The sequence below is a fragment of the Arvicola amphibius genome, chromosome 3 (genome assembly GCF_903992535.2).
Source record: "Arvicola amphibius chromosome 3, mArvAmp1.2, whole genome shotgun sequence".
Taxonomy (NCBI): Eukaryota; Metazoa; Chordata; class Mammalia; order Rodentia; family Cricetidae; genus Arvicola; species Arvicola amphibius.
Genome location: NC_052049.1, coordinates 153,427,482 through 153,453,996, shown reverse-complemented (window position 1 = coordinate 153,453,996; position 26,515 = coordinate 153,427,482). Strand labels below are relative to the sequence as shown.

Here is a 26,515-nt window from a genome sequence, read left to right as displayed (position 1 = left end):
TTTGAATACTAACAGTATATTAGTATTGTAATTTTTCATTGAATAAGTTACCATTGGTCGTGGAACTCAGAAAATTTTAAGGATATGTGATTTGCTAGTTGGTCACTAGAGTGTGCTGTCACATTGGGACTTAACTGTGAAAAGTATGTGCTGTCCTATGACTTTGGAAGTTTGTCTTGAAAGATCATATGTCAATAGCCTGATGGTTGATGTGGGAACTAATATTTATATAGATGACTCATTGATAAGGATATGGAAAAAAACACACATAGGTTGTGTTTCATGTTTTATTTAGCCATAGAAAATATGAAATTCACAAGTAAGTTTTTCCAAAAAGGACATATAAAACACTGCAGGCAAACAAAATACTCACCAAATTATGAGATACCTGGTAGGAGCATAGCATTGTACTGGCTTCTGTTGGGCACATATAAAAATATAATATGCAGGCCCAGCCCTTAATGGATTTGAAGTTTGGTTAATAAATAGGAATGCATACACATTGAATTAAGTGCCCAGGCAGAGTGAATGGCGATGTGGTGCGGCAGAATGGAAGAGGACACAGAGAAGGGAGCTCATACACACGTGAAGTCTAGGAAGAGCAAACGCTCCGGCTGCTGCAGCCTTAACCGTCCTCTTCTCATGTGTGACCAGAGGAGCAGCAGAGAAATAGGCCATGTTATTATGTATCCTTTTTACTGTGACAGGCTTTGGAATGTGGGTTGAGATTTTTAAAGAAGAAATTGAAAAGTAGGAGAAAAGACAGCACAAACAGGAAATAGTGGGAGAAAAGCAGGAAGACAGGAATGCTGGTGGTCCCAGGGGTTAGAATATAAGGATTGGGACTCAGCTGAGGAAGGTCTGCACACAACACATTAGGTCTTAACTGTACAAAATGTGACTGAAAAAATTATTTGCCCCCAAGGCAATGGCAAGCAAAGAAAGTCAGTGTCATCTGGGGTATTAAAATGCAGAAGGGAAGGATTTTGTATTATTTCTTTTATTTTTTGTTCGCTGTGTTTGTTTGTTTTTCATTTTCCTTTCACCTAATTAGCCCTGTATCTCTGTACTGGGAATGTGTACTGTGTTTCTAATCATTATAAAAACTGTCTCTAGAACAAAATTACGATTGTAATTATATTAGTTCTAATATTAGGTAAATTTTTAAAATGAATCAATATAAAATTTTATATATAAAGATACTATGTAAGCAAAAATAGCTTAGTTATTTTAACATCTAAAATCGACAGTACTTTTTAAAAACAAAAACAAAACAAAAACCTTTTTTAGTGTTTTTTTTAGTGTTTTTATCGAGCTATATATTTTTCTCTGCTCTCCTCCCTTCCAATCTCCTCCCCTTCTATCCTCTCCCATGGTGCCCATGCTCCCAATTTACTCAGGAGATCTTGTCTTTTTCTACTTTCCATGTAGATTAGATTCATGTATGTCTCTCTTAGGGTCTTCTTGGTTGTCTAGGTTCTCTGGGATTGTGAATTTATGCTGGTTTTTCTTTGTTTTATGTCTAAAAGCCATTTATGAGTGAGTACATATGATATTTGTCTTTCTGGGTCTGTGTTACCTCACTCAATATGATGCTTTCTAGATCCACGCCCACAAATTTCAAGATGTTATTATTTCTTTCTGCTGTGCAGTACTCCATAATGTAAATGTACCACATTTTCCTTATCCATTCTTCGTTCGAGGGTCATGTAGGTGTTTTCCAGGTTCTAGCTATGACAAACAATGCTGCTATAACAGAATTGAGCACATATCCTTGTGATACGATTAAGCATCCTTTGGGTATATACCTAAAAGTGGTATTGCTAGGTATTGAGGAAGGTTGTCTCCTAATTTTCTGAGAAATCGCCATACTGATATCCAAAGGGGCTGTACCAGTTTGCATTCCCACCAGCAATGCAGAAGTGTTCCCTTTACCCCCAAACCTCTCCAGCATAAGTTGTCATCAGTGTTTTTGATCTTGGCCATTCTTACAGGTGTAAGATGGAATCTCAGAGTTGTTTTGATTTGCATTTCTCTGATGGTTAAGGATGTTGAGCATTTCCTTAAGTGCCTTTCAGCCATTTTAGATTCCCCTGTTGAGAGTGCTCTGATAAGGTCTGTACCCCATTTTTTTTATTGGATTATTTGTTCTTTTGATGACCAATTTCTTGAGTTCTTTGTATATTTTGGAGATCAGCCCTCTGTCTGATGTGGGATTGGTAAAGCTCTTTTCCCATTCTGTAGGCTGCCTGAACAAAAATCTTTAAAGAATATTTTAGATAACCTTCTGGTGTTTTTTTTTCTTTTTAAGAAGGCTAATTATGTATAGATTATATATTGGAGTGCCTGGTTTGTTTTTAATATCTGAAGCTTAATAATTTTATATTATTTGAAAGCTTAGAACTCTTAAAAATTCTAGCTGTTTTATTTAATAGTTTTTCTATATTTTATAATGAATTTTGATGGACTCCCAAATTATTTGACTAAAGAAATGTTTAATTTAATTAGCCATTAAAGATTATTAGTAGGAAGAGTTATGGGATTATAATCTTATGAAACAGATGTTTGCCTTTTAAAATTTTTCTGGGGACTTTCTAGCCAAGTGCTCTCTATTGTACTATATCTACAATTCCCAGGTTGATGCTTCAGCATAGCATTATGGCCCTTTCTGAATATAATCACGTATGAAGTAAGGGCCATACAGCCCTGTCGTATAAACCTACTGAGGCTTGTCGTAAAGTATGAAATGTTATGTGCAATTGTTACTCTTAAAGCTTTAGTTTACATTGATTTAGTAGGTACTGGGTTTGAAACCTCAGATTTATTTATTTATTTAGCCAGCAAAGCTAACAAAGGATTTTTTAATCTTTTATTTGCAAATATTAATTGTAGAAAATAGTAGTTTCCTTATGTCATTTCCATATATAACCATGTTGCACTTTGATTATATCTATCCTTTATTTCTCTTTAATATTTGGTAACTACTGATTTGCTGTAGTTACCTAACAGCTAAGTAATTATTGCCTCTACATTATTTGTGCATCTTTGAAAGCGTCAAAAAATTTTGAAAAAAATATCCCAGAACCACCAGGATAATTTTCAGCATCTTAAGTGTGCTTATTGAATGAATTGTCTCCAATAGACTCAAGCATTTGGATACTTGGTGCCCACTTGGCGATGCTGTTTAGTCAGGCTTCTGAAGCATGGCCTTGTTGGTGGAAGGATGTTATTGGACACAAGCTTTGAGAGTAACTTGGCCATTTCTAGTACATTCTTACACTCTCTCTGCTTCCTGTTTGTGACTGAAGATGTGAGCTCTTAGCTTGCTGCTCTAGTCACCATCTCTGCTCTGCCATCACAGACTCTTTCGTTTGTTTGTTTGTTTGTTTTTGTTTTTTGAGACAGGGTTTCTCTGTAGCTGTAGAAGGAAGCAGCGGGGCTGCGTCCCGCCACCCGGCCGCCGGCTAGCTTTACACCCGAAATAATTACACGGAAACTGTATTCTTTTACACACTGCCTGGCCCATTATCTGTAGCCTCTTATTGGTTAATTCTCACATCTTCCTTTAACCCATATTTAGTAATCTGTGTAGCACCACGAGGTGTGGCTTACCAGGAGAGATCTTAACCTGCGTCCATCTCAGAGAGGAGAATCATGGCGACTCACTATGGCGACTGCCTGAAGCATCTCCCCACTCCTGCTATCCAGCATTCTGTTCTGTCTACTCCGCCTACCTAATTTTCTGTCTCTTAAAGGGCCAAGGCAGTTTTCTTTATTAATTAACCAATGAAAGTAACATAGACAGATAACTCTCCATCATGTAGCTTTGGAGCCTGACCTGGAACTAGCTCTTATAGACCAGGCTGGCCCCGAACTCACAGAGATCCTCCTGCCTCTGCCTCCTGAGTGCTGGGATTAAAGGTGTGTATCACCACCACTTGGCTCATCACAGACTCTTAAGCCTTCAAATCTAGACAAGAGGGTAACATAATGGGAAATAGTCTATATTCTGATGGAAGTAACTTGGATGGAGATCAAATGCAACTTTCCATGGCTAAGTCCCTGGGAAGGTCTCACAGTCAGACCAGGGCTAGAGAACTGGCTTGCTAGGGTGCTAAAACACAATAAAAGGGCAAATGCAGGCAATACCTTCAAGTATCAGTTACTACTTTTCTATTGTGATAAAGCCCTACAACCAAGGCGGTTTACAGAGGGTAAGGTTTATTTGTGGTCATGGCTCCAGAAACAGAAACTGTTTACAGACCATTTCCCACTCTGTCTGTCACCCAGAGCATGCCACAGTGTGTTAGTACTCAGTGGTAAGTTTTCACCCAGGCCTTTGTATTTCTCATGTATGCCTGATTACCATCCTTAATGATATATGTACATCATTAGGAAAAGACTGCTTCTTACGAAGCTTTCCCTATGGTCCAGTTCTTTGTAGATTGTTTTTTTACTTGTCCTTAAGATAGTGATTTGTCTCTGTGTCAGGAGCTTACTGCTCCGCTCTATCTATTAGTAAGGAGTTTTGCTAGATATTACTGAAATCCTTAATCCTAGTTTTTGGAATTTATTTTACAGATGTGCAACTCATGGAACTCCAGGACTAGAAAGCAATCATGTTTCTGATTTTCCAGTTCTAGAGAGTCCCAAGTAAGCTAAACTGATAACCTGTGGGCCTCGAAAGCTAGGCCAGTGTTTCACATTGACACAAATATATATTTAAGAAATTAATAATTGGGTAGTTGAAGTTACTAGAAGGTATTGTTTGAATATTCTCTTTTCTAAAACAAGAGTTAATTTTATCATTTCTGTTACACATTTTCCTTTTAGAATTTTCTAAAATTTAACCTGTAGCTCTTATTTAAGGAAAATAATAATTTTCCTTTTCTGTATTTTCACCTCACCATTCTGTAATTTCTGCAGAAGCTTCCAGGTTGCATTATGTGTAATAAATCCCTGGGGGGGGGGGGACAGCTAAATAATATTTCATAGGAAATTTTGTGTGTAAAACTCTGAGGACATGAATCAAAGTCATTGTTATCATTCTCCAAGCCCCTGGCTGTCCTCCTCACCGGCTGCTCCTGCCGCCATCGCTCCTGTCACGTTCGCATCGATCGTAGAAGAAGAGCGGCAACAAGAAGCCGCACTCATCAGAAGTCGGGAGAAACCCTTGGCTCTCATTCAGGTGAGTGCACACCGTCTCAGCTTCAGCTTGCTGAGGACTGTTCCACATTCCAGTCCTAGGTCTGTAGTTATGCAGGCTGATTTGAACTAGCACCTTGTGATCAGGTTTCTGTTTTTAGTATTGACAATGCTTTGGGCAGTTTTATGTTTTAAAAGAATTGGATGGTGTTTGCTGCTCTTCTCAGTTTCTACTTCAGCTTGTAGATTATAGACAATAGATCATCTTTGGCTTAATTTATGGAAAAGAATTTATTTGAGAGATGGAAGATTTTACAGACACGTGAAAGATGAGAGAGGCAGACTGTGAAAAGATAAGCCTCACGACACTGGAGACCGCAACAGCGAGTTGTAGAGGATTGTGCAGTGGCAGAAAAATACCTGACAGGGCGAAACTGCCAACATGAATGGATCCCAGAAAGAAATCCAGTTTCTTTTCTCTTAACTTTAAGATTCAAATTGAGGGACTGGCAGATGGCTCGGCAGCACGTATTCCTTTCCTGCAGGATCTTGGTTTGGTTCTTAAGGCTGGCATCGGTTCGCTCACAACCTTCACTCCAGCTCTGGGAGTGCAGATGTCTTCTGCTGGCCGTAAGGACAGTGTACGTGCACACAGGTGGTGCACAGACCTGCACTTGGACACTCACACATAACATTCTTTTTTTTTAAATATTTATTTATTTACTTATTATGTATACAATATTCTGACTGTGTATATGTCTGCAGGCCAGAAGAGGGCACCAGACCTCATTACAGATGGTTGTGAGCCACCATGTGGTTGCCGGGAATTGAACTCAGAACCTTTGGAAGAGCAGGCAATGCTCTTACCCACTGAGCCATCTCTCCAGCCCACACATAACATTCTTAAAAAGAGGTTTGAATTGAAGTAAGAACAGGTATCTGAGTACTCTAGCAAGGCTGAGGGACTAGGAAAGTTTCTGATTCCTTTCTGCCATGTGGTATCTTTGTGAAGCCTCAGCTCTCCAAGGAAGTCGGACTACTACTAATCCCACCAGTCTGTTCTATTCCAAAAGAAAGAAGCCAATCTTCTTTTCCTCTTTCTCACAGGTTGAGGAGCATGCGATACAAGACTTGCTGGTTTTCTATGAGGCGTTTGGCAACCCTGAAGAGTTTGTCGTCGTTGAAAGGACACCACAGGGGCCTCTGGCCGTGCCTATGTGGAACAAGCATGGGTGCTAGCTTACTGGAGAGAGGACGCGCCCCCAGGGTCGTGGTCGCTACACCGACATGAAGAAAACCCATGCACAAGCATTCTTGCATATTTGGTAGCACATTGTTTTCATCAGAGCAAAAGTGGATATGATTTCTTCCCGTAGTTTATAATGTTTGTATGACTAATGAGAAACTTTTTGAAATTGTGATTTTAGTAACTTTTATGTGAAGATGTGTCAGGAAAAACGTTAAGCTAAGGTTGCTTGGACTGTTTCTTCTACATTATCTTACAAAGGAAAATATGGGTGAAGTGTAAAGTTTAGGTATGATTCATTACAATATTTTTTTTTCGTTTGAGAGTATGGAGTAATTTAGAAGAGTTTACCACTTAATGTTTTTTAAATAAGACATTGATGGGATTAAGGCAGGAGCCACAGTCATTACTTCTGATCAACTGATGGCCAGAATGTTCTGTTTGCACAGTAGATGTGTCTATTGTTGCTTTTTCATTGAGCTGTTAATTTAGGCCTCTTTAAAATTGGTCTGGTGAAGTGCTGTTCTTCCTAATTATTCTGGACAGTTTAGTTAACAATCAAAGCTGCTCTGGGAGACTTGGATTCATGAAGTTTTGTTAGGGTGGGGAGGTAGCACAGAGGCCATATGAACTGCCTAATTGTGAAAGAATCAGCTTCTTAAAGTGTTATGATTTTCTAAAACAGACATAGGATTACCGAATAGTTTGCCAGAGTGCTTGTTTATAGTTACTTTTTAGTAATGTGTAATCAAAAGTTCTGTGAGCCTGGATTATATGTGTACATGAAATTTTTGATTATCTTCTTTATAGTATGCTGTTTGGTTTGTTATTGAGTGTTTAAAATTAAAAGGAAAACAATGGTAAAATGTGTGCTTTAGTATATAGATAAAATGAGAATGTTAGTGCCTGAGTTCTGGGAAAGAATTCCTGGGAATATGTAGGCAGTTCACTTGCTTGATTTCAGTTGATGGGAAATTGGCTGAAACTAACTCAGTGTTTTAGTTCAGTTCAGTTCAGTTCAACCCACAAAGCAGCAGATGTGTAACATGCAATAAAAAGTAATCCTGATCCACTTCACTATGAATGTGTGTTTGTTGTCCTGTGTAGCCCTAGATTGACAGCTCGAGGGAAGAATTTCTGGCTATTCCTAGTTATTTCCTTTATGCGCCACACTGATAGGCAGCACATACTTTTACTCTGCTAAAAATCTTGTTTTCTATTCTGCATGTTTGAGTAACTTGAGAAAAATGAATTTTACGATGTCTTTTTGATATCAGTAAGTAAAGAAGCTTTATGACGTCATTGGCTTATGGGAAGCTTTGATACAGTGAACAAATGTAAATGGTGGTCTTCATGTCTTCCTCTCAGCCTGGGATGCATCCTCAGGAGTTGTTGTAGACGGAAAGTGTGAAGTTGGAGCTGGGGCTGACCGAGCTTGGACTCTTGTCCTTTCTTTCTAAACCATGACCAGATTGCTTGTAGTTTATAGTCTGTTTTATATAGCGAGCTACTATATAAAATTTCATATGGGAAGAAATGGTCCTGTAAGAAAAGTGAAAGATAAGCCCTGCTGTGAGCTGTAGTTTTCCATGAATGAGTCCATGAAGATGGCAGTTATTATATTGCCTTGAAAACCCAGGAGGATGATGGTAGTTTTTCCCAACAGTACTTTCTTCTGGTAGTAACCCATCCATCTCTAGTTGTATAGAATCAAGAAAATCCAGTAGAACTGAAGAAAGTCTGAGGCATCGATTGAAGTGATCACTGGGATGGAGAGGCCTTTTAAGACTCACAAGCCCTGTGTTTGAGTCTAGAAAGATGATGGTGTACAAAGTATTGGGGTGAGGGAATGAGTACCAGCAGTAGATGTGCTTAAAGTTAGTGAAATCAAGAAGCTACAAGTCAAATCAAGTCAGTTTGTTGACAGAATGCTAGGATTTATATCTCTTAAATTCTAGACATGTCTTTTAGAAAAAAAAAATATTATCCTGCTTTACCTGGAGACAACTGCAGTCTGAAGCCCAGCCCTGGTGGGCAGTTTATCTGTGGCTCTCCTGGAGGGCATGGTGCATGTGGTGTGTTTTTTTTTTTTTTTTTTCAAAGATGGGTTGATGTCCGTTTCTTTGGGTCTAAAGAAGCTCTACTTATATACCTCAGGCGGTTTGTTTTATGTACCGAAGAAAGCGAAGTCCAGAAATGTTGATGGAGGCATGCTCAGTTGTTTCCCAGCCACTCAGACCAGAAAGAATCATACAGAAACTATTATTTCCAATGCTGTTTGGCCAATAGCTTAAGCATATTTCTAGCTAGCTCTTATATCCTAAACTAACCTATTTCTATTAATCTGTGCATCACTACGAGGTGGTGGCGACCAGCAAAGTTTCGGTGGTCTCTGGTGGAAACGTCTGTCTCCTGTGGTGGCTATAAGGCTTCTCATTGACTCCACCTTCTTTCTTCCAGCATTGTTTAGTTTTCCTGCCTAGCTCTATTCTGCAAAGCTACTGACCAAAACAACTTTATTCATTAGCCAATTAAGGCAACACATATACAGAAGGACATCCCATTCCACACCACAGAAAATGGTCAATGAGAACGATGTCTTCTATCTTTGTAGTATGATTCTCTAACTGTAGCAGGCTGTCTCTTTGAAATTGTCATTTATCTGTAGCCAAAAAAAAAATTATAAAACACCACTTAATAAAGCAATTATATAATCCACAGACTTCAGATTTGTCAATGCAGAGATGTTTTCAGGAAAAAGTAGAGCTATATTCCAAGAGAAAATTGGAAACAATGATCTGAGGTGTGCTGAAGTCTAGGTCCTTTCTTCAGATAATGTCAAGCTGTGACAGATATCAAAGCCACATTGGTCCTGTATGCATTACCCATCCTAGGCACAGGGGCTTCATTTTTCTAGCTGTTTCTTGTTGTTTCCTCGCCAGCCTTTGATTTGTGTTGAAGTGAGATTTCTACTATTCCTATTCTTTCCTTGTGCCTGAGTCACCCACCCAAATCATTGAGGCGGAGCCTGTGGACATTCCTTGCTTCTCTGTTTCTCCATTCTGTACACTTGCTTCTCTCAGCTTCTATCACCCTGTTTCCTCATCTCCTCTCTAATTTGTCCTATGCCGTCCTTATAATGCCTTTATTGTATTTTATAGTCTTTAAAATAGACTCAAACTTTTGATCTCAAAATCCTTTTACTCTCATTTTAAAAAGGATTCATTTATTTGTATATGTGAGCATTTTGCCTGCATCTACGTCTGTCCATTGCGTATATTGCCCACAAAGGCCAGAAGAGGGCATCAGAGCCCTGGAACTGGAGTAGCTATGTTCTGAGTAGCTGTGTCAGTGCTGGGTATCAAAGCTAAACCCACCCCCATCCTGTTTTCCTTGTTCTGAGGTGACTGTCATCTGAAGTCTGAAGATGTTTTTCTCTGATGTCCTGAACTAGAAATCCTTCTGCACACTACACGGTTCCCCAAAGCCTCTACTTGAGCAAGGCACACACTCTGCATTCTTTCGTCGTCATCGACCGGCCAGCCACTCAACCGCAATCCCTAGTGTGGGGGGACTCTCAGTCTTCTATTTATTTTTGCAGCCAGAGGAGGAGAGTGTGACTTCTGAGTCAGGGAAATAGTCCTTGCATTCCTACGCTTGGCAAACTTGGATGCACAATTCCTACTTGACCAGAGTATGAAATACTGCTGATTCAGATAAAGAACATGGCAGTTGGTGAAACAGATCGCAGCTGCAGCCAGTCCAGTTCCTCAGCGGAGAAAGGCTTGAACTCTGGTAGATTGGAGGGCAACTGCTTTGTAAGAGAAAATAAATCCATCTCTTTGTATTAAAATGCAAAAGATATATAAAATACTCATGATTTATAATTCACTGTTAAGTTGGGTGTTTTTATATACATTTATGTAATGTTCCTAAAAACTGCTGAGTTCGCATGTCCCTCATGCCCACCTGTTCCTCGGTAATGTTCTCCCAATTCCCTTATGCAAGCACATGGAAATGCACCCTTAGTTTCTTCTAAGGGAGAAACTGACCACCAAAGACTTACCTCAATCAGTAGAAAATGTTTGACAGTGAAAGGCACCATTCTAAATATGAACAACAAGCTCCAGGCCTAAATACACACCACACACACACACACACACACACACACACACTCCACTATGAAAACAATTTGATTGCAAAATCGGGGAAAACAACTGCTATTTCACCGTATGAGGGGGTAGAGTTGACAGGTAAGCTTAAGAAAACATGTTCATTAGCAAGCAGAAAGATAGCAGTTAAAACCACAGTGGCATATCATTGCACACCTACCTCCATGGCTAAAAGGAGAAATAGTGAAAAACACCAAGTGTTGATGCAGACCTGGAAGGACTGGGTTTCTTATTTTCTGGTGGGAATGAAAAAACCGTACAGCTCTTCTGGAAAAGCGAGCTTGTGACCAATGGTTGCACTTAACTATAAAAGTTTATACTAACACAAACCTTGTACATGGATGTTCTTAGATTAGTTGTGATAGGAAAATACTGGAAGCCAACCAGATCTCAACCTACGTCCCTTACTTTGTGGGTGGATTGTTTTCAGCCCTTGCTGGCAGGAGACTGCGGCTTCTGAGATGGAAATGGTCCCTGTGTTCCTACACTCTGCAAACTTTGATGTATAAGCAATGGAAAGAAATGAGCTGTTGGTACATGACTCAACCTGGATGGACCTCAAGGACTGTATGGCTGCTGAAGAGGTCGGCAGATTTCATATTGTATTTAAACAATAACATCAAAATAAAATGATAGGGATAACCTGAGTGATTGCCAGGGAGCAGGTGCCAGTTATGGCAGGAACCAAGATACAAAGTAACTGCCCCAAAAATGTGGGATGGTTTATCTGTCATGCCTTGGTCCCAAATGATGTACCTATATTTTGTTGAGAGCATTGGGGACAGGGCTCAGTTCTTGATATTGGTTGGCAAGAACCATCAGGATCCCATCTCCATTAATTCCATTAATGCCAGTCTTTGAGAGCAGAAGATTTAATACACATGAAACTATCAAAGAAAATATCAAAGGGCAACCTTAGCAGAGACCCAGTATTGAAAACAAGGTCACTTGGAAGGAACACGTGAGTGAACTTCGGATTAGGCAGCGTCTTAGGTTTCTATTGCTGTGATAAAAAGCAATTTGGGGAGGAAAGGGTTTATTTCATCTTACAGTTTCACTGAGGGAAGTTAAGGCAGGAATTCAAGATAGAAACCTAGAGGTAGGAATTAAGGAGGAGCCATGTCAGAGTGCAGCTTGCCGGCTTGTTCCCCATGCTTATTGTCAGATGCCTTTCTCATGCCTCCAGGACCGCTTGTCCAGGGATGGCACCACCCACGGTGGCTGGGCTCTCTCATACCGTTAATCATGAAGATGCCCCAGACCTGCCTACAGGCTAGTCTCCTAGAGACTAGCTAGTCTCAGTTGTGGTTCCCTCTTCCCAGACGCCTCTAGCTTGTGTCAAGATGACAGAGGGGGGTGCACAAGCAGACTCCAGCAATGTCTCCAGGGAGAATCTGGGCCAGTGGGGCCTGTACAGGTCAGTGAGACTATCATATCCTACAGGTGGCTTTCAGAAGATGAAGTGAGTAGATCCTTAGATGGTCTCTGGCTTGGACCAAAGCTGATGGATGAGAACAGTGAAGGAAGATAAAGCAAGTCACGCAGAGGTCTGAGCACAAAGCAAACCAACACTTCGCCCTTCTCCAGGAACTCTACGTTGGCGTCCCTTCCACATGCTCTCAGTTAAGAAGTGACTGCAGAGTTCTCATACTTCTTTATATAGCAAAGCTACTGATTTACTAAGTAATGTAAGGTTATATTTAAGTGGAATCAAACCACATCTGGTGAGTACAGTCACCATTTTTTGATGTGTGTGTGATATGTTACTGAATGTCAATGTCCTTTGTGGTCACTGCACAAGGAAACAAGTTTACTTTGTAATTTGTGAGCCGGTATTAGAAGTTTCTGTCAGAAGAACTGAAATTTCGACACTGATTGAAGAGATCAGAATTTTTTTTAATTAGGAAGAGAATATATTTAAGAGTGGTGCCTGCTTTTCTACCTGGCACAGATAGGCACATTGTATGACCTGCCTACCAAATCTATGACCTGCCTACACTGTCTCAGTAAACAGAGAATGCATTGTCAGGCTTTGCTAACCGCTGTATGTTTTAACTAAACAGAAAATATGGATTCTCTTTGCACTCTAGCAATTCACCAGGAATCCCAACCAATCTGTTCTAAACATTGAATGAAGATTTTAAGGGTCTGTGGAAATTAGTTAAAAATCTCATTAGTTAAGAGTGCTTGCTGGTTTTTTGTTTGTTTGTTTGTTTTTTGCTTGCTTTTTTTTTTTTTTTTTTTTTTTTGGCCTGCTAACTCCAGCCGCAGGAGATTGGATGTCCCCTTCTTGTTCCAAAGACGTCCACGCACACGCGGCTACACACAGGCACACCATATACATATGAGTAATAATAAAGTAAATCTTAAAAAAAAAACAGACCAACAATCAGGCAGGTGATGAACTGCTTCGTTAACCTGTCTTCACCGAGATAACCTTTACTTGACTAAACCCACCAACAGATGTTTATAATCAGCCCTACCGTGCTTAGGAAGGAGCAAGTGTGGGATGGTTTGGTTTGATAATATCACAACATCTTTATTGTCATGGGCGTGGTTGCATTCTCTAGATGAATTTGTGCAATCGATCTTGTGCCGTAAATGCCTTTCATTGCAGGGATAATATAACCAATATAGTAATGTACCTACACCAGAACTTGCTGACAAAGTTTCAGCAAATGCTTGCCTTCCTAGAAAGCATCCATTAGATGGAAAGGCCTAAATCAAAAAGGGTGTGAGGGGCTGAGGTGTTTCAGCAATACTTAACATGGATGAAAGCCCAGCAGAATCCCAGGAAGACTAAAGTTTTATTTTTTTCTGTATTAATTATGCTACAGCATTGACTCTGTGCTTTAAGAAGATTACATCTTGACAACTAAAGTAATCTCTGATGTAGGACTTCAGGACTTCCAAGAACCAGCTTTCTCCTCTGTGACTTTATGCTACTTTCTATAGACTATCAAGTCTATAGTTTTTACCTGTATCACCTGCTCATGCCGTGACTTCAAAATCCACTCAAACTGAAGAGCCAAGTGGCCTGGTCGTTTAGAGTCTCAATGCTTTGGACCAGAAGACTCAAAAACTTTCCAGCTCTGAGGGGGCACTAATAAGGGCTCCTGGTGGCCTGCCCACTGCTTGCCTTACAGGAGGGTTGTGGGAACTTGTGCTTGGTCATCTTCTTTTCCTGAGCCTCATTGTGAAGCAAGAGGAGATCACTCAGAGCAAACGAGGCTTGCTAACCCCTCGTTGCACTTGTAGACGTTTGCGAGCACGGTTAGCTAATTGCACAGACTCTAGGCGTCCTTCCTGGAACGCCAGAAATAGCATCTGATTCTCTGACTATTTCGAGATGAAGTGAAAGAGTGTGCTGAGCAGCAGTATTGTCACCATGCAAGCCCAGGACATATGGGAAGAGTTAAAGATGTGGTGCGCCTGTGGGTTATAATGGATGTGAGCAAGATGCTCATTTACCAGTTACAAAGAGTGCTAATGTTTGGGCTTCAAATTGGAACTCTTCCTGGGACTTGCTTATACTTGCCTTCAAATTTCTTAAAATAGTTTTGGAGCCTATAGTTGAGATGTGGATAGTAATAATCACAATATTGATTTTGCTTTTAAGTTGCATCAAGAAGTAAAGTTGACTGACGTTCAAGCTAAGAAGTTAGACTCAGCCTATCAACACATTTTCATTGGGTTCGGCCTTCTGTGTATGTGTGGGGTGCATTTTAAATGTTTTCTGTTAGAGTTAGTTAGGCAGGGGCTATCACCTTGTTTATGCTCTTGCATGGTGACTGTCTAGAAAGGCAGTTCCAATTTCCCCTAAATCCACTGAAGCTGTAATTCCCTGGGAATGTTTCATACCACATTTTCTGTCCCTCTTTCCCTAAGGGACAACTGTGGGAACCAGTCTCTCTGGGGCTTTTTCATGAGTCAGTGAACAGTCACCTCTAGCGTGAGCTGTTTGCAGGTGCTAGTGTGCCCGCCCCCTACAATCCTGGGAAACACATCTTTATCACTTCTTGAGATATTTTTTCTTTAAAGAAGTCTCCGTCTCTCTCTCTCTCGGTGTGTGTGTGTGTGTGTGTGTGTGTGTGTGTGTATGCATGCATGTGTGTAGAAAGAGAAGGAGTTATGCAAATAGGTGAATCTATTTGGTAGGGGAATCACATACTATTTCCAGGACGGAGAGAGACATCCTGTGAGAAACAGATTTCATTCAAGAGCCTGAAATGACAGGGATGGTTTAGATTTAACGTTGGGGGAGGGAGTGCTGCCTCTAGGTAACATACAAGTGAAATGATCCCAAATGTTTGATTTGATGCCAGCTGTGCATCCCTCTGCATATATCAGCCCTCTGCATACACTTCAGAGGGTGTGGTGCAGTGGGCCCTGTCTGCCTCAGAAGACAAGCCGCCATGACAGTGCTTATCATCCCAGGAGGAGCAGTTCCCTCAGGCCCTGTCCATCCCAGCACTTCCTGTGGTATCCCCTCAGCTCCAAGCTCAGTGTGGTACAGACCAATCATCTCTGCCCGTTGGGACTGTGTTACCCTGCGTACACTAGCCATTCACTCCTCCGTACTTTCCTGGGGACCTGGTGAATCATCTCTTGTGCCATTGTACGCTGTGTGATTCATTTCAGGCTATTTTTTGCCCAGTCTTAGAGCCATGGCTCATTTGGGGGAACAGCTTGCTCGTCTGTTAAATGTCATGGTTCACAACATTGCACTTCATCGGAACCCCATGCTTGCTTCGCTGGGGATTAGCGTAGTTAAATAAGAAGATGACAAAAAAAAATCGCTTTTGTGTGGGTGAGACTATCCAGGCCTCTGAGGCGCTTATTTTAAGACAATAACTTTCAGAGCTCTTTATGGTGATGACACTGTCAGGCTTTATAATTTCATTCCTTTTGCTTTTATCAAGAGACATGTGTGCTTCAAATGCCGAGCGTGAAGTCGGCACCCACTTAGCACTGTCCTCAGAATGAATGTGGCTAGTGGATTTTCCCATTTCCTGATGGCCTCCCTTATGCTCCCTTCTGATTTTTCCCCTCTTTTTTTTTTTTTTTTTGAACATTCTGGAGCTAGCAAATTGTTTCTCCTTGTGTGCTCTTTAAAATTTATGACAAAATAGTTTTTCCACAAGAAGCATTGCTAGCTCCATCAGAGAAAAATTGATTCCTCTAGTATGTGCAGAGATGATGGAGTTCATCTTCTCCAGAACTATTAAAGAAGCTAATAGCAGTTGTTTCTATCCAAGGAACAGAAAAAGGCCAGAAATGTCTTATGGCTGTTTCAGCTAGACAGGGTAAGCATGGCTGCTTTCCTGCCTTGGCCAGGATTCCTAATGGCCAGGCTGGCTGGGGTCCTCAGGCTCTGTTGAATTTTCTCAACAGAACAAAGAAAATATTTTTCCGGTTGCCTTATTTAATCACACTTGTTTTTCAGGACAAAGTTTAGTTAGTTTTTTTTTTATTATTTTGTTTTGTTTGAAAACAGGGGTAAGATTCAGCTTTTCCTAGATTAGGAAATAGATTATAAAATATTTTCCTGGGTCAGAGAAAAAAATATCACTTCTCCCTAGGATGAAGTCAGAATGGTGTTGAGGCCCAAATGCCTGGAAAGTTTAGGGAAAAGTGGGACAGGAGACAATTTTGTCTCTTTGCTTGACAGTTGCCCAGTGAGTAGAAAGGCCTTGTTGTCTGCTCAAGGGTTCTCTTGAAGAGAGAATTACTTTCACAGAGAGCTCCTGCCCGAGCCATCACTGCTGAGGGATAAGCTGCCATTTCTACAGCTGCAGCCCAGAGAATCTAAGAAAATGGCATACTTTTGCTGTGTGTTTTAAATTAGCTTCGTCAAGCTATAAATATTTTTAGTAATTTCTAAAAAATGAAATACTTCTGTCTACAGCAGAGGACTGAGTTGTGCAACACAAATTAATTTCTTATGGAGGTGAGCACTGGGGAGCGTCATGGAGGGGTTTCCGAGTCTGGCTAACCAGATTCGGGTTGCTCGTAACAGCGGTTAGTGGTGTGCAGCTTAGTTTTTTGTCAACTTGACACAATCTAGAGTCATCTGGGACGACGGAACCTCAACTGAGAAAGCGCTTCCATCACATTGGCTTATAGGGAAGTCTAGGACATCTATTTAATGATGGGTGTGGGAGGGCCCAGCTCACTGTGGGCATTTGCCACTCTTGGAAAAGTGGTCCAAAATTGTATAAAAATGCAGACTGAGCAATCTGCAGAGAGCAAGCCAGTAAGCAGCTTCTCTCCAAGGCTTCTGCTTGGGTTTCTGCCCTGACTGCATTCACAACAGACTTTAAGTGGTGAGATGTAAGAAAGCCTTTTGTCTCCAAGGAGCTTTTGGTGGTGCTGCTTATCACAGCAGCAGAAAAGTAACCGAAGCACTTGCTCTGGGGATTCCTCTGGTGTGAAACTCAAATTCCTGCCCATTGATTCCAACGACTTCTGTGGAGCACACACAAGAACCTCATGGGAGTGTCCACTCCTTAGGCAAGCATCCTTGTGAGCTGCCAATCTGACTGGTTTTGTATCGATCCAAGGTTTCTTTTTTTTAAACTAGCATCATTCCTGTCTTCCTGCTCTCATGTTTGGTGCCTCCATTCCCCTTATAATACCAGTGGAAATGCTCTGCTCCCAGGAACCTTTTCTGAAGAGGTTTAAGACATATGTAATTATTCATCCACACCCCTGCTCTTTTCATCTTGTAAGCACACAGGTTATATGTGTAGTTCACCCGTGTTGTTCACAGGAGATCCAGATGGATGCTCTTAGAATGCCAGACTGCTCCAAACTGCACTTTAGAGTGATATAAAGTTTGAGAGGGTGGAAATAAAAGGACACATGCACAGCCTCCCTCCCTCCGTCCCTCCGTCCCTCCGTCCCTCCCTCCCTCCCTCCCTCCCTCCCTCCCTCCCTCCCTCCCTCCCTCCCTCCCTCCCTCCCTCCCTCCCTCCCTCCCTCCCTCCCTCCCTTTGACTTCTACTATTTTAAAGCAAGGGCAAAGTAAGAGATCATGAAGAGCATACTAGCTAAAACTGGACTTTTGAGCTGAACAAATGAGCTGGAAAGATCTTTATGCACTGAGATTTTTTTTGTTTTTGTTTGTTTGTTTTGTTGTTGTTTTTACTTTGGGAGTAGTTTTAATGTTAACACTCGAGTATCTGGTGGCCAGAATTCCATTAGTGCCTTTGCAGTGTTACCTGTTTATCACCCTTTATTTCCACGATCAAGAAGACCAAATGTTACAGGGCTGATACTTCTCAGTAATCTTTGTCTCACTGCTGGTCCCAGAATAGGTGGGAAGGATGCAAGCAGGACCAGCTTAAATAAACATAAATTCTATCACATTCAGATGGCTGCATTTTTATTTTTTGTTGAGCTGTGTCTTGCATTTTAATAGATACAGCCAGCAGATGTTGTAGAATCGTATTCTTTTATTTCCAATGATTACAGAGAACACAAAGTAGTGAAAACTGGGGTGAAAAGTTGGCTGGTGTAACATGTGGTCCTGCTTGTTGAGGTTTCTGTCCTGCCCAGTTCTCACAGTCGGTAAGTTGCCCCTTCCAAAAATCACACAGAGGTCTATATCAATGATAAACTCATTGGTCCATTAGCTCAGGCTTCTTATTAGCTCTTATAACTTATATTAACCCATTATACTAGTATTGGTTAGCCACATGGCTCGGTACCTTTTTAGCAGGGCAGGTCACATCTTCCTTCTTCTGTGTCTGGACAGGACTGTAGAGAAAGCTTCCTTCTTCCCAAAATACTCCTGTTCTCATTTCCCCGCCTCTACTTCCTGGCTTGTTGTCCCGCTTATACTTCCTTCCTGGCTACTGGCCAATCAGTGTTTATTTAAAATGTAATTGACAGAATACAGAATTATCCTGCACCAGGCTGGGTGTGTAAATTCAGATTTAGCATCAGGGTAATGAAATGTAGACAGCTTGAAAGATTTGGGAGAAAATGGCTAACAGAAACAAAAGGCCTGGTTTAGTGTGACATGGAAGTTTCCCCTCTGGAAACAGGGTGAGCAATTGTGTCAGGGTTTGAAGATGAGTGTATGTCAGCCCTGATTAGTACAGGAATGCATTCTGCACTTACATGACTACCAAACACTGCAAAGTTAAAAGGGACAAATCAGAACTTTCTAACTTCTATTCTTTACTCCACAAACCTATCTCTTGACTATATTCCTCTTTCCCAGGAGTGACATCCACTCAAAGAAACTCAGTTACTCAAAGAAAAAACCTCAGAGTAATTCTTAGTTCTTTTTTTATTTGCTATTCCTCCAACCACAATATATGTCAATCTACTTCCAAAATATATCCCAGAGACGTCTCTTTTTGTCTTCATTGCTACCACTCTCCTACCTCAAATGGAAGGTTAAGTCAATGACTGTTTTAATGACACAATCCTAATTCTCTCCTCTCGTTTGAAAACAAAAATAGGAAATGGCTATCATAATGTAAGGCTGTGTGGCTTCAAGGCTCTGTGCACCTAATGGTGTCTTATTGCCTCTTGTTTTCTCTCCCTAGACCCTTGAAAGGCATCAAGATATGAGAGAGATCTTCTTGCCAAGGAAGAGAGAGAGAAAAATAACATGCTTTCTGGCTTTGGGCATGGTGGGCTTTTCCCCTTCTGTGGTGATGACAGGGCTTACGAGTTAGATTGTATGTTTATGGGTCTCTGGAGGTGTGTTCCTTTCTCCTTTTCCATTTCTTCTCTGCCCTAATTCCCTCCTCTGCACCACACCATCTTCATCCAGAGAACCTCAGAACACAATTCCTATGGTTCCGTCATTTCCTAGAGTGGGACTTCCACTTGAGAACACTTGTGGAGGAAAGAATACCAAGATAACACTTCTAAGTCTCAGGGGAAATCCGTTTATAGATGGTGAAAGATCGGAGCTATTTTTTTCTTACTCCTTTTTGTAGATTGGACTATAATACATTTTTGTTGAGAGTTCATTTACTATTGAAGAGGCTTTTTTTCTCCATGTGAGTTTTTGGCTCCATTGTTTAGGGTGAAATGGGTATAGCTGCATGGGTTGATTTCTGGGTTTTTGATTCTGCTCCATCAGTCTACGTGTCTGAGCTTGAGCCAGCACCATACTGGTTTTCCCCCCTATGACTTTGTAGGGTAATTTAAAATCAGGGTATTATGATATCACCTGCATTGCTGTTCTTGCTTAGTATTACTTTGGCTATTTGGGTCTTTTGTGCATCCATATGCAGTTTTGACTTTCAATTACTTGATGAATGAGGATGACAAACATTTTTCATCTTTTTCCTCTTGTATTTCATCCTTTGAGAATCATCTGTCATCTCTGTCTTAGTTAGAGTTTCTACTGCTGTAATGTAACATCATGACCATGAGTCACTTGAGGAGAAAAGGGTGTATTTCAGCTTACAACTCTCAGGTCTCACTCCATCACTGAGGAGAGCGAGAGAAGGACTCAAGGCAGGAACTTGGAGGCAGGAACTGAAACAGCAGACATGAAGCAATGTTACTTACTAGCTTGCTTTTCATAGATTGCTAAGTCTGCTTTCTTATAGATTCCAGATCACAAACCCAGGATGAGCTGATACCATCCATATCAATTATTAATCAGAAAATGAACTACAGACTTGCCTTTGGGCTGATCTTACGGAGACATTTTTTTAGCTGATATTCCCTCTTTTTAGATGACTATAGTTGTGTCAAGATGCAGTAACAGTAGCCAGCACAGCACAATTTTATTAGTGCACTTATTGATTGGATTCTCTGGTGGGAGAGGTTTTTTCTTTTATTCTTCATATAGTATAAATTTTAGTCACTTTCCAGATATGGAGCTGACAAAGATTTCTTTTTCATTCTGTAAGGCATCTCTTCACTCAGTTCATTGTTTCTTTTGCTGGGTAGAAACTTTTTAATTTTATGCAATTCTATTTATTAATTTTGCCATTATATCCTTAGCTAATAACATCCTTTAAGAAAATCCCTGCTTACGTGCATATCTTGAAATATTATTTTCTGCAACATTTCACTTTCAGGATTTGCATTAAGGTCTTTGACATTTTATTTTTTTATTTAAATTTATTTAAATTTATTTTTGCTATTACCCCACTTAATGATAGAATGGCTATCATTAAGAAAACAAAAGTCAAATTCTGGTCAAGGTGTTGGGGAAAAAGGAAAAGTGTTACACTGTTGTTGGAGATGTAATTAGTCTAGCCATTGTGGCTATCAATATGAAGGCTCCCTCAAAAAATTTAAAACTAAACTAAAAGTACCATATGATTCTGTTATACTACTCCTGAGTACATACCCTGAGGAGTCTAGACATACCACAGAGGTACCAGCTTGTCTGTGGTTTCCATGGCACTCTTCAAGTTATGAATCAGCCTAGATGTTCATGCAGCTGTTAAGGAAGATGTAGCATAGACACACATGGTATTTTAATCAGCTATGATCAAAATTCGGTCATGTCATTAGAAGGAAAGTAGATGGAACTAGAGATTATAATTTTATGCAAAATTTAGAAAGACAAATATCAAATTTCTTTTCTCATATGTTGATTTTAGATATATATATATCAATATATTTTAAGTCTCTGGTTTTTTGTTTCTCTGTCACTGTCTGTCTCTGTCTTTATCTTTCTCTCTCGTGTGTGTGTGTGTGTGTGTGTGTGTGTGTGTGTGTGTGTGTGAAAAGGACAAAAACTAGTGTGGAGAGAGGTGGGAAAACATATGGAATTAAATATGGTTAAAGTATATAGTATACTTGACTGAAAATGTCTATAGAACTCACAAATATGTACAGTGAATATGAACTAATTTGAAGATGATAAATAAAAGGATTTCATTTATTTAAACTGCATACAGTTAAAAACCCTCTATAAAGAATTCAGGGCACATCTCATTTACTTAATTTCAACTCTAATAGAATTGGGGTATTTTGTTTTTTGTTTGTTTGTTTGACACAGAGTCTTATTATAGAGCCTTGGCTGGCCTGGCACTCACTGTGTAAGCCATACTGCCCTCAGAGTTACAGGTATTCACCTGTTTCTGCCTCACAATGACCACCCAACCCAGCATGAAGACTTCTTCTTAAGAGGACCTTACCCCAGGCAAAGTAAGCCAATGTCAACCAATTTTCATAAAGTAAAAGAACATCGAGAAATTTTAAGTAGCAGGACAGTTAAATTGTCCCATACCTGAAGAACTTAATGTATTTAAATAATTCCAAAATATGTCTTAAAATGTTAAAAATGTGACAAGTAAAAGAAATAGACCGACAGGATTTTATAGCATTAGCCTAGCGTCCACAGCCATTTCTAGAGCTGGACTTGTTCCTTATTCAGTATGCATGCTTCCACTTTCCTGAATCCAAAATAACCTGAACATGCTTTTTATTTGTTCAATTAAGACTGAGATTTGTAAATAAATTGATTTTATCTTGACATTTTGAGAAAATATATTAAAAGCTTACCCATCTCTGTATTAGCAATTATCCTTTTGGCACTGTTAATATTTGTATGCATGAATGATTCTGACTGTAGTTAGAATATCTTTTCTAAAATTTTCTTAGAACCCAAGAAAACAGAGTAAAATTTACAGGGTAGGAACACCTAGACATTGGTCTTGGAATCAGGCACTCAATAGTTTTAGCATAGATGTGGGATATGGGACACATAGACCCCACTGATGGACTAGATGGTGGGATGATGGAAACCAAGTCAAGTTAAAATAATCTCTGGATTATGGTCATCAATAAAATGACAAGTGTTAGCATTTATAGGAGAATATAGGAGAAGATGCTGGATCCAGCGATGGCAGAGGACCAGTGAAAGAGTTCTAGCCTGGGCATCTCACATTGGAGTGTGAAACATCTAATTCTGGAAATGATGTGTGGGGTGGGGTAGTGGCCCCCTCTCCCACCATCGTTTGTTTTCTCATTTCCATATGTGGCACCTGTTGTATTTGGAAGGCTCTGGCTTTATACTTGGAGACTAATATAAATTTTATGGTTGTGTCTTAATCGGGTAATCTTTCCTCTCCTATATCATAGTCATTGACTTATATGACATAGACTTAAATCACTCTTCATATGACAATTTGTTCAAGAGAATTAGAGTAAAAGTAGGCCTGTAATGTATTTGGCAAATAAAATATCCATAGTCTCATTTTCTGTGAGCTTCTAAGGAAAGAAACATTTCATGTCTTTCTGGGAGCACCAAGAAAGCTGCCCAAATCACTCTTCCTAATAATTTCACATGGCATGGTTTATGAATATGGAGGTAGACCTGTTACAATGACTTTGTCAGTGTAAGGGATAGTGCCTTGAGGATGAAGCTAACAGCATGAATGATACAGAGATGCAAGGGAATTAACCTCCTGATGACATCATGGAACTTCATTGGAGAGGAACGGGGAACATGAGCAACATGAGCATGTCTTTGAATATGTTGGAATAATCCAGAGGAAAAATAACTAAAGGAAATAAGAACTAATTGCACAAGAGGCATCCTTGCAATGAGTTCCCCAAGAATAATTTTCATTGGGACAGAGACACTTTCCCCATAGTTAAAATGGAGATGGAAATGGTGGTTTTATTTTCTGAGTTATGAGCTTAAGAGCCATCTTTACCAAAATGTAGAAAAAGTTATGAAACTGTCCTTGATGTCATCCATCAATAGAGGACTAGATAGAGAAAGTGTATTAAATGATCACAGTGAAGTGTGTACAAACATGATAATAAAATTATGTCATTTTCAGAAACAATAATGAAGCTAGAGGTCATCACGTTAAATGAAACAAGCCAGACTCAGTCCAATGCCACCTGCTGTTTTCTCAGATGTGCAATCTAGATGATAAGAAAGTAGAGAGAGATTATTTGAGAAGAAGAGGGAGGCCAGAAAAAGGAGGAGTCAGGAGAGAATGGGAGGTGAATATTGTCAAAGTGCATTACCTACATGTGTGAAAACGTCACAGTCAAGCCATTGTTTACTCAATGAATATACACTCATTAAAATAAACCTTCAAATCACTACCTTTCTATATTACAGAAATTGTCTTTCCTACCTTTTTACCTTCATGATTTTTGCAAAACTCTTTAAAGTAAAATTCTTTACCAAATTTTAAAGGTTTACTGTGAGGTGGTTTGAACATTTTGCTATGTGTGAATGGGGTTCGAGAAGCAAAGGATGGTAGCTGTATTTTTGTGCTGTAAGTTTAAGGATTACAAAGCTGTATTCAGATTCCCTCAAACATAGTTTTAGCCAAAAGAAAATTTGAAAATTTCTTCCTACATACAGAAAAGCCAAGGAGGCATGCATTAGTTTTCCTCTGACTCAGAGCCCCTATTCACTGTGGCCAGATTCACATCTGGACTCTTCATTGACACCATCCTCACCTTTTCTTCTTTTCTGATATTTCCTCCAGTTCTTTGATTAGAAAACCTTTGTCAAAAGTTGGAAAAATAATTATAACACTTATCCAGTGCTCTAACTAAAATACACATCCTCTAAGAATAGAAAATGAACAAAATGCCTATTCTAATTCTTTGCATGGGTTTATAATGAGCATCAAGTTAAGAAACTAGATTATATTTCAAGATGATTAGTTGTGACTTCTAGTTATATGTAGTGGGAGGCTCTTATTAGTTCAATTACAGACTTTATCTCATAAAATAATTCAAGTTAATTAAAGTATTATGAAACCATGTGGAGGAGGAAAGTGTGGGCTGCTGTTTTGTGAACACACTATTGTGTTTGTGCTCATTTTAGGTAATGTAAAAATAACTTGCTTTGTATGAAGCCACGTGGGGACTCAAAGCGCAGCTTTTTTGGTGTGTAGCTGGCTTCATTGATGCACCAGCTGGTACACAGGCCTACCTGCAGAACTGCCTTCCAATTCTGATGAGAACAAAAGATCCATTTTATTTGGGTGACTATTAAACCTAGGTCATTTGCATTGTCCATGAGTCAAGGAAGCTTTGATAGAACTGAGAGTATATAATTTCTAAGTTATATTGTCAAGAGGTTGGTTCATAAAGGAATGAAACTAGACATTTGTGATACCAAATTACTTTGAGGATGCTTAGTTCAAACAGAAGGTTTTGGTAACTGCTTACTAATGCAGAGTTTTTTGAAGTTGCAGAAATGCATGTGATTTCCATGTATAATTTGCAATAAATTGAGTATGAAATATATATTTATAATTTAAATAATAGTTTATGTTGCATATTATTTTTATGTATATAATTTTAAATCCAAATACAGCTTTAACTTATATAACTATGTTATGTACACATTTGTGTGTATTTTATTGTGACTGTGAAATAGTATGTTTATTATATTGTAATATAAATGTTTATGTGCTTATGCATACTTTTTATGTGTGCATGCATGCTTGCATGTGTCTGTGAGTGTGTCTTTATGTTTACTTCCTTTTGGATATATCTAACATTTTATTATTTATAATAAGTTATATATATATATATATATATATATATATATATATATATATATGTAATGACAGGGACAGTGGTAGGTAGAGTCCAGGCAGCTGTGGTCTGGATTGCTGACTTTGAAGGCAGTTCTCTTATGACAACTTCACATCATAGGTGTAAAAGGTATTTCTTGAAGACATGGAACTCACTTGAGTGAGCTTTACTCTCAAAATGTTTGGTATGGCTTTTTTAGTGTGAAGTTGTTCTAGGGAATACTCTTAAAATATTTGTCATGCTTCTGGGTTTTAGCTAGGAGACTGATGTTTATGAGTAACTAGCTAGTTGGTAATTATAGTAAACTAAGTCTATTACTTTAATTTTAATTTTTTAGTTAGAGCAAATGATCTCTGTCCCAATACACAAAAATAAGGAAGTAAATGCAAGCGATGGAGAGAAAAAAAAAATCCCCAGCCCTTCATTTGTGCCTTTTCTTTTCATTCTCCCTTTGACATTTGTTTATTTAGAGTGTGTGTGTGTGTGTGTGTGTGTGTGTGTGTGAACATTCCATGACCCCCATGCAGTCATCAGAAGACACCATGCTGGAAAGTTTGGACTTTATTTTCACCCTGTGAGGTCTTGGGAGTAGACTCAGGTTTACAGTTTACCCACTGAACCTCCTCACCAGCCTCTTTTATCTCAATAAGAGACCAGACTCCATTACTGAGCTTCCAGAACCTCTCACTGCTTTGTAGTTAGATCAGAGATAGCGGAGAGTCAAGTTGCTATTCCCATCAAATCATCTCACCCTATCTGCTGTGACACATTGGCAGGGACACAAGGAGAAGCACACACCCTGCCAGATAGCTGACACTTGAGCAAGCAAGATCTGTGGCCTCTGGGGATTCAGAATGTATGAAACTCAGCCAGGGTAGCAGGGAGAAGACAACCAGACGGATCCTGTTTCCTTCTGAGAAAAGAGTGCATGGTGTGTGTGTTCTTATCTGGTAATAATGAGTTTTAGGCAGAAGGTTAAAACAAATTTAATATTTTTTGCTTAAATTTTTATTTTTTGCAAATCTCATGTATGAGTACTAGATTTACAAACTTTTTACCTCCCTTTCCTTCCCTTTCAGTTCCTACTGTGTTTCTTCCCCACGTGAATTCATGAGCTCTTCTATAATTATTATTGACACCCATACACACACACGAATGTGAATGCACAGATACACACACAGAATCAATTGAGTCCATTTAGTGTTATTTGTATGCACATGTGTTTAGGACTGCTCCCTTGAGCATGTGTGCGTGAGGAAACCGACCCTCCCTTTCCCATCAGTCAACACTTTACCTCTAGCTCTTCATCTAGAGGTGGGGCCCTTGTGAAGTTTCCACCATCCACACATCATCATTATGCAGGTCTTGTTTAGGCACCCACGCTGCTGAGACTTCATGGGTACAGCACCTTTTCATGTATGGAGACAATGTCTTGTCAGCA

General features: G+C 39.7%; 1 protein-coding gene across 4 annotated transcripts in view; it reads left to right on the top strand.

Moving 5' to 3' along the window:
• Positions 1 to 7,475, top strand: part of Ibtk (inhibitor of Bruton tyrosine kinase) — a 70,200-nt gene extending 62,725 nt beyond the window's left edge. For 3 of the 4 annotated variants that reach the window (XM_038321818.1, XM_038321821.1, XM_038321817.1), the window contains 3 exons: positions 4,582 to 4,653; positions 5,056 to 5,188; positions 6,253 to 7,475. In XM_038321818.1, coding sequence (XP_038177746.1) covers positions 4,582 to 4,653; positions 5,056 to 5,188; positions 6,253 to 6,384 — 337 coding nt within the window. In that variant the 3' untranslated portion in view covers positions 6,385 to 7,475. The remainder of the gene's footprint in view (positions 1 to 4,581; positions 4,654 to 5,055; positions 5,189 to 6,252) is intronic. The other variant, XM_038321819.1, reaches the window with a different exon arrangement.
• The last annotated feature ends 19,040 nt before the right edge of the window (positions 7,476 to 26,515 follow it).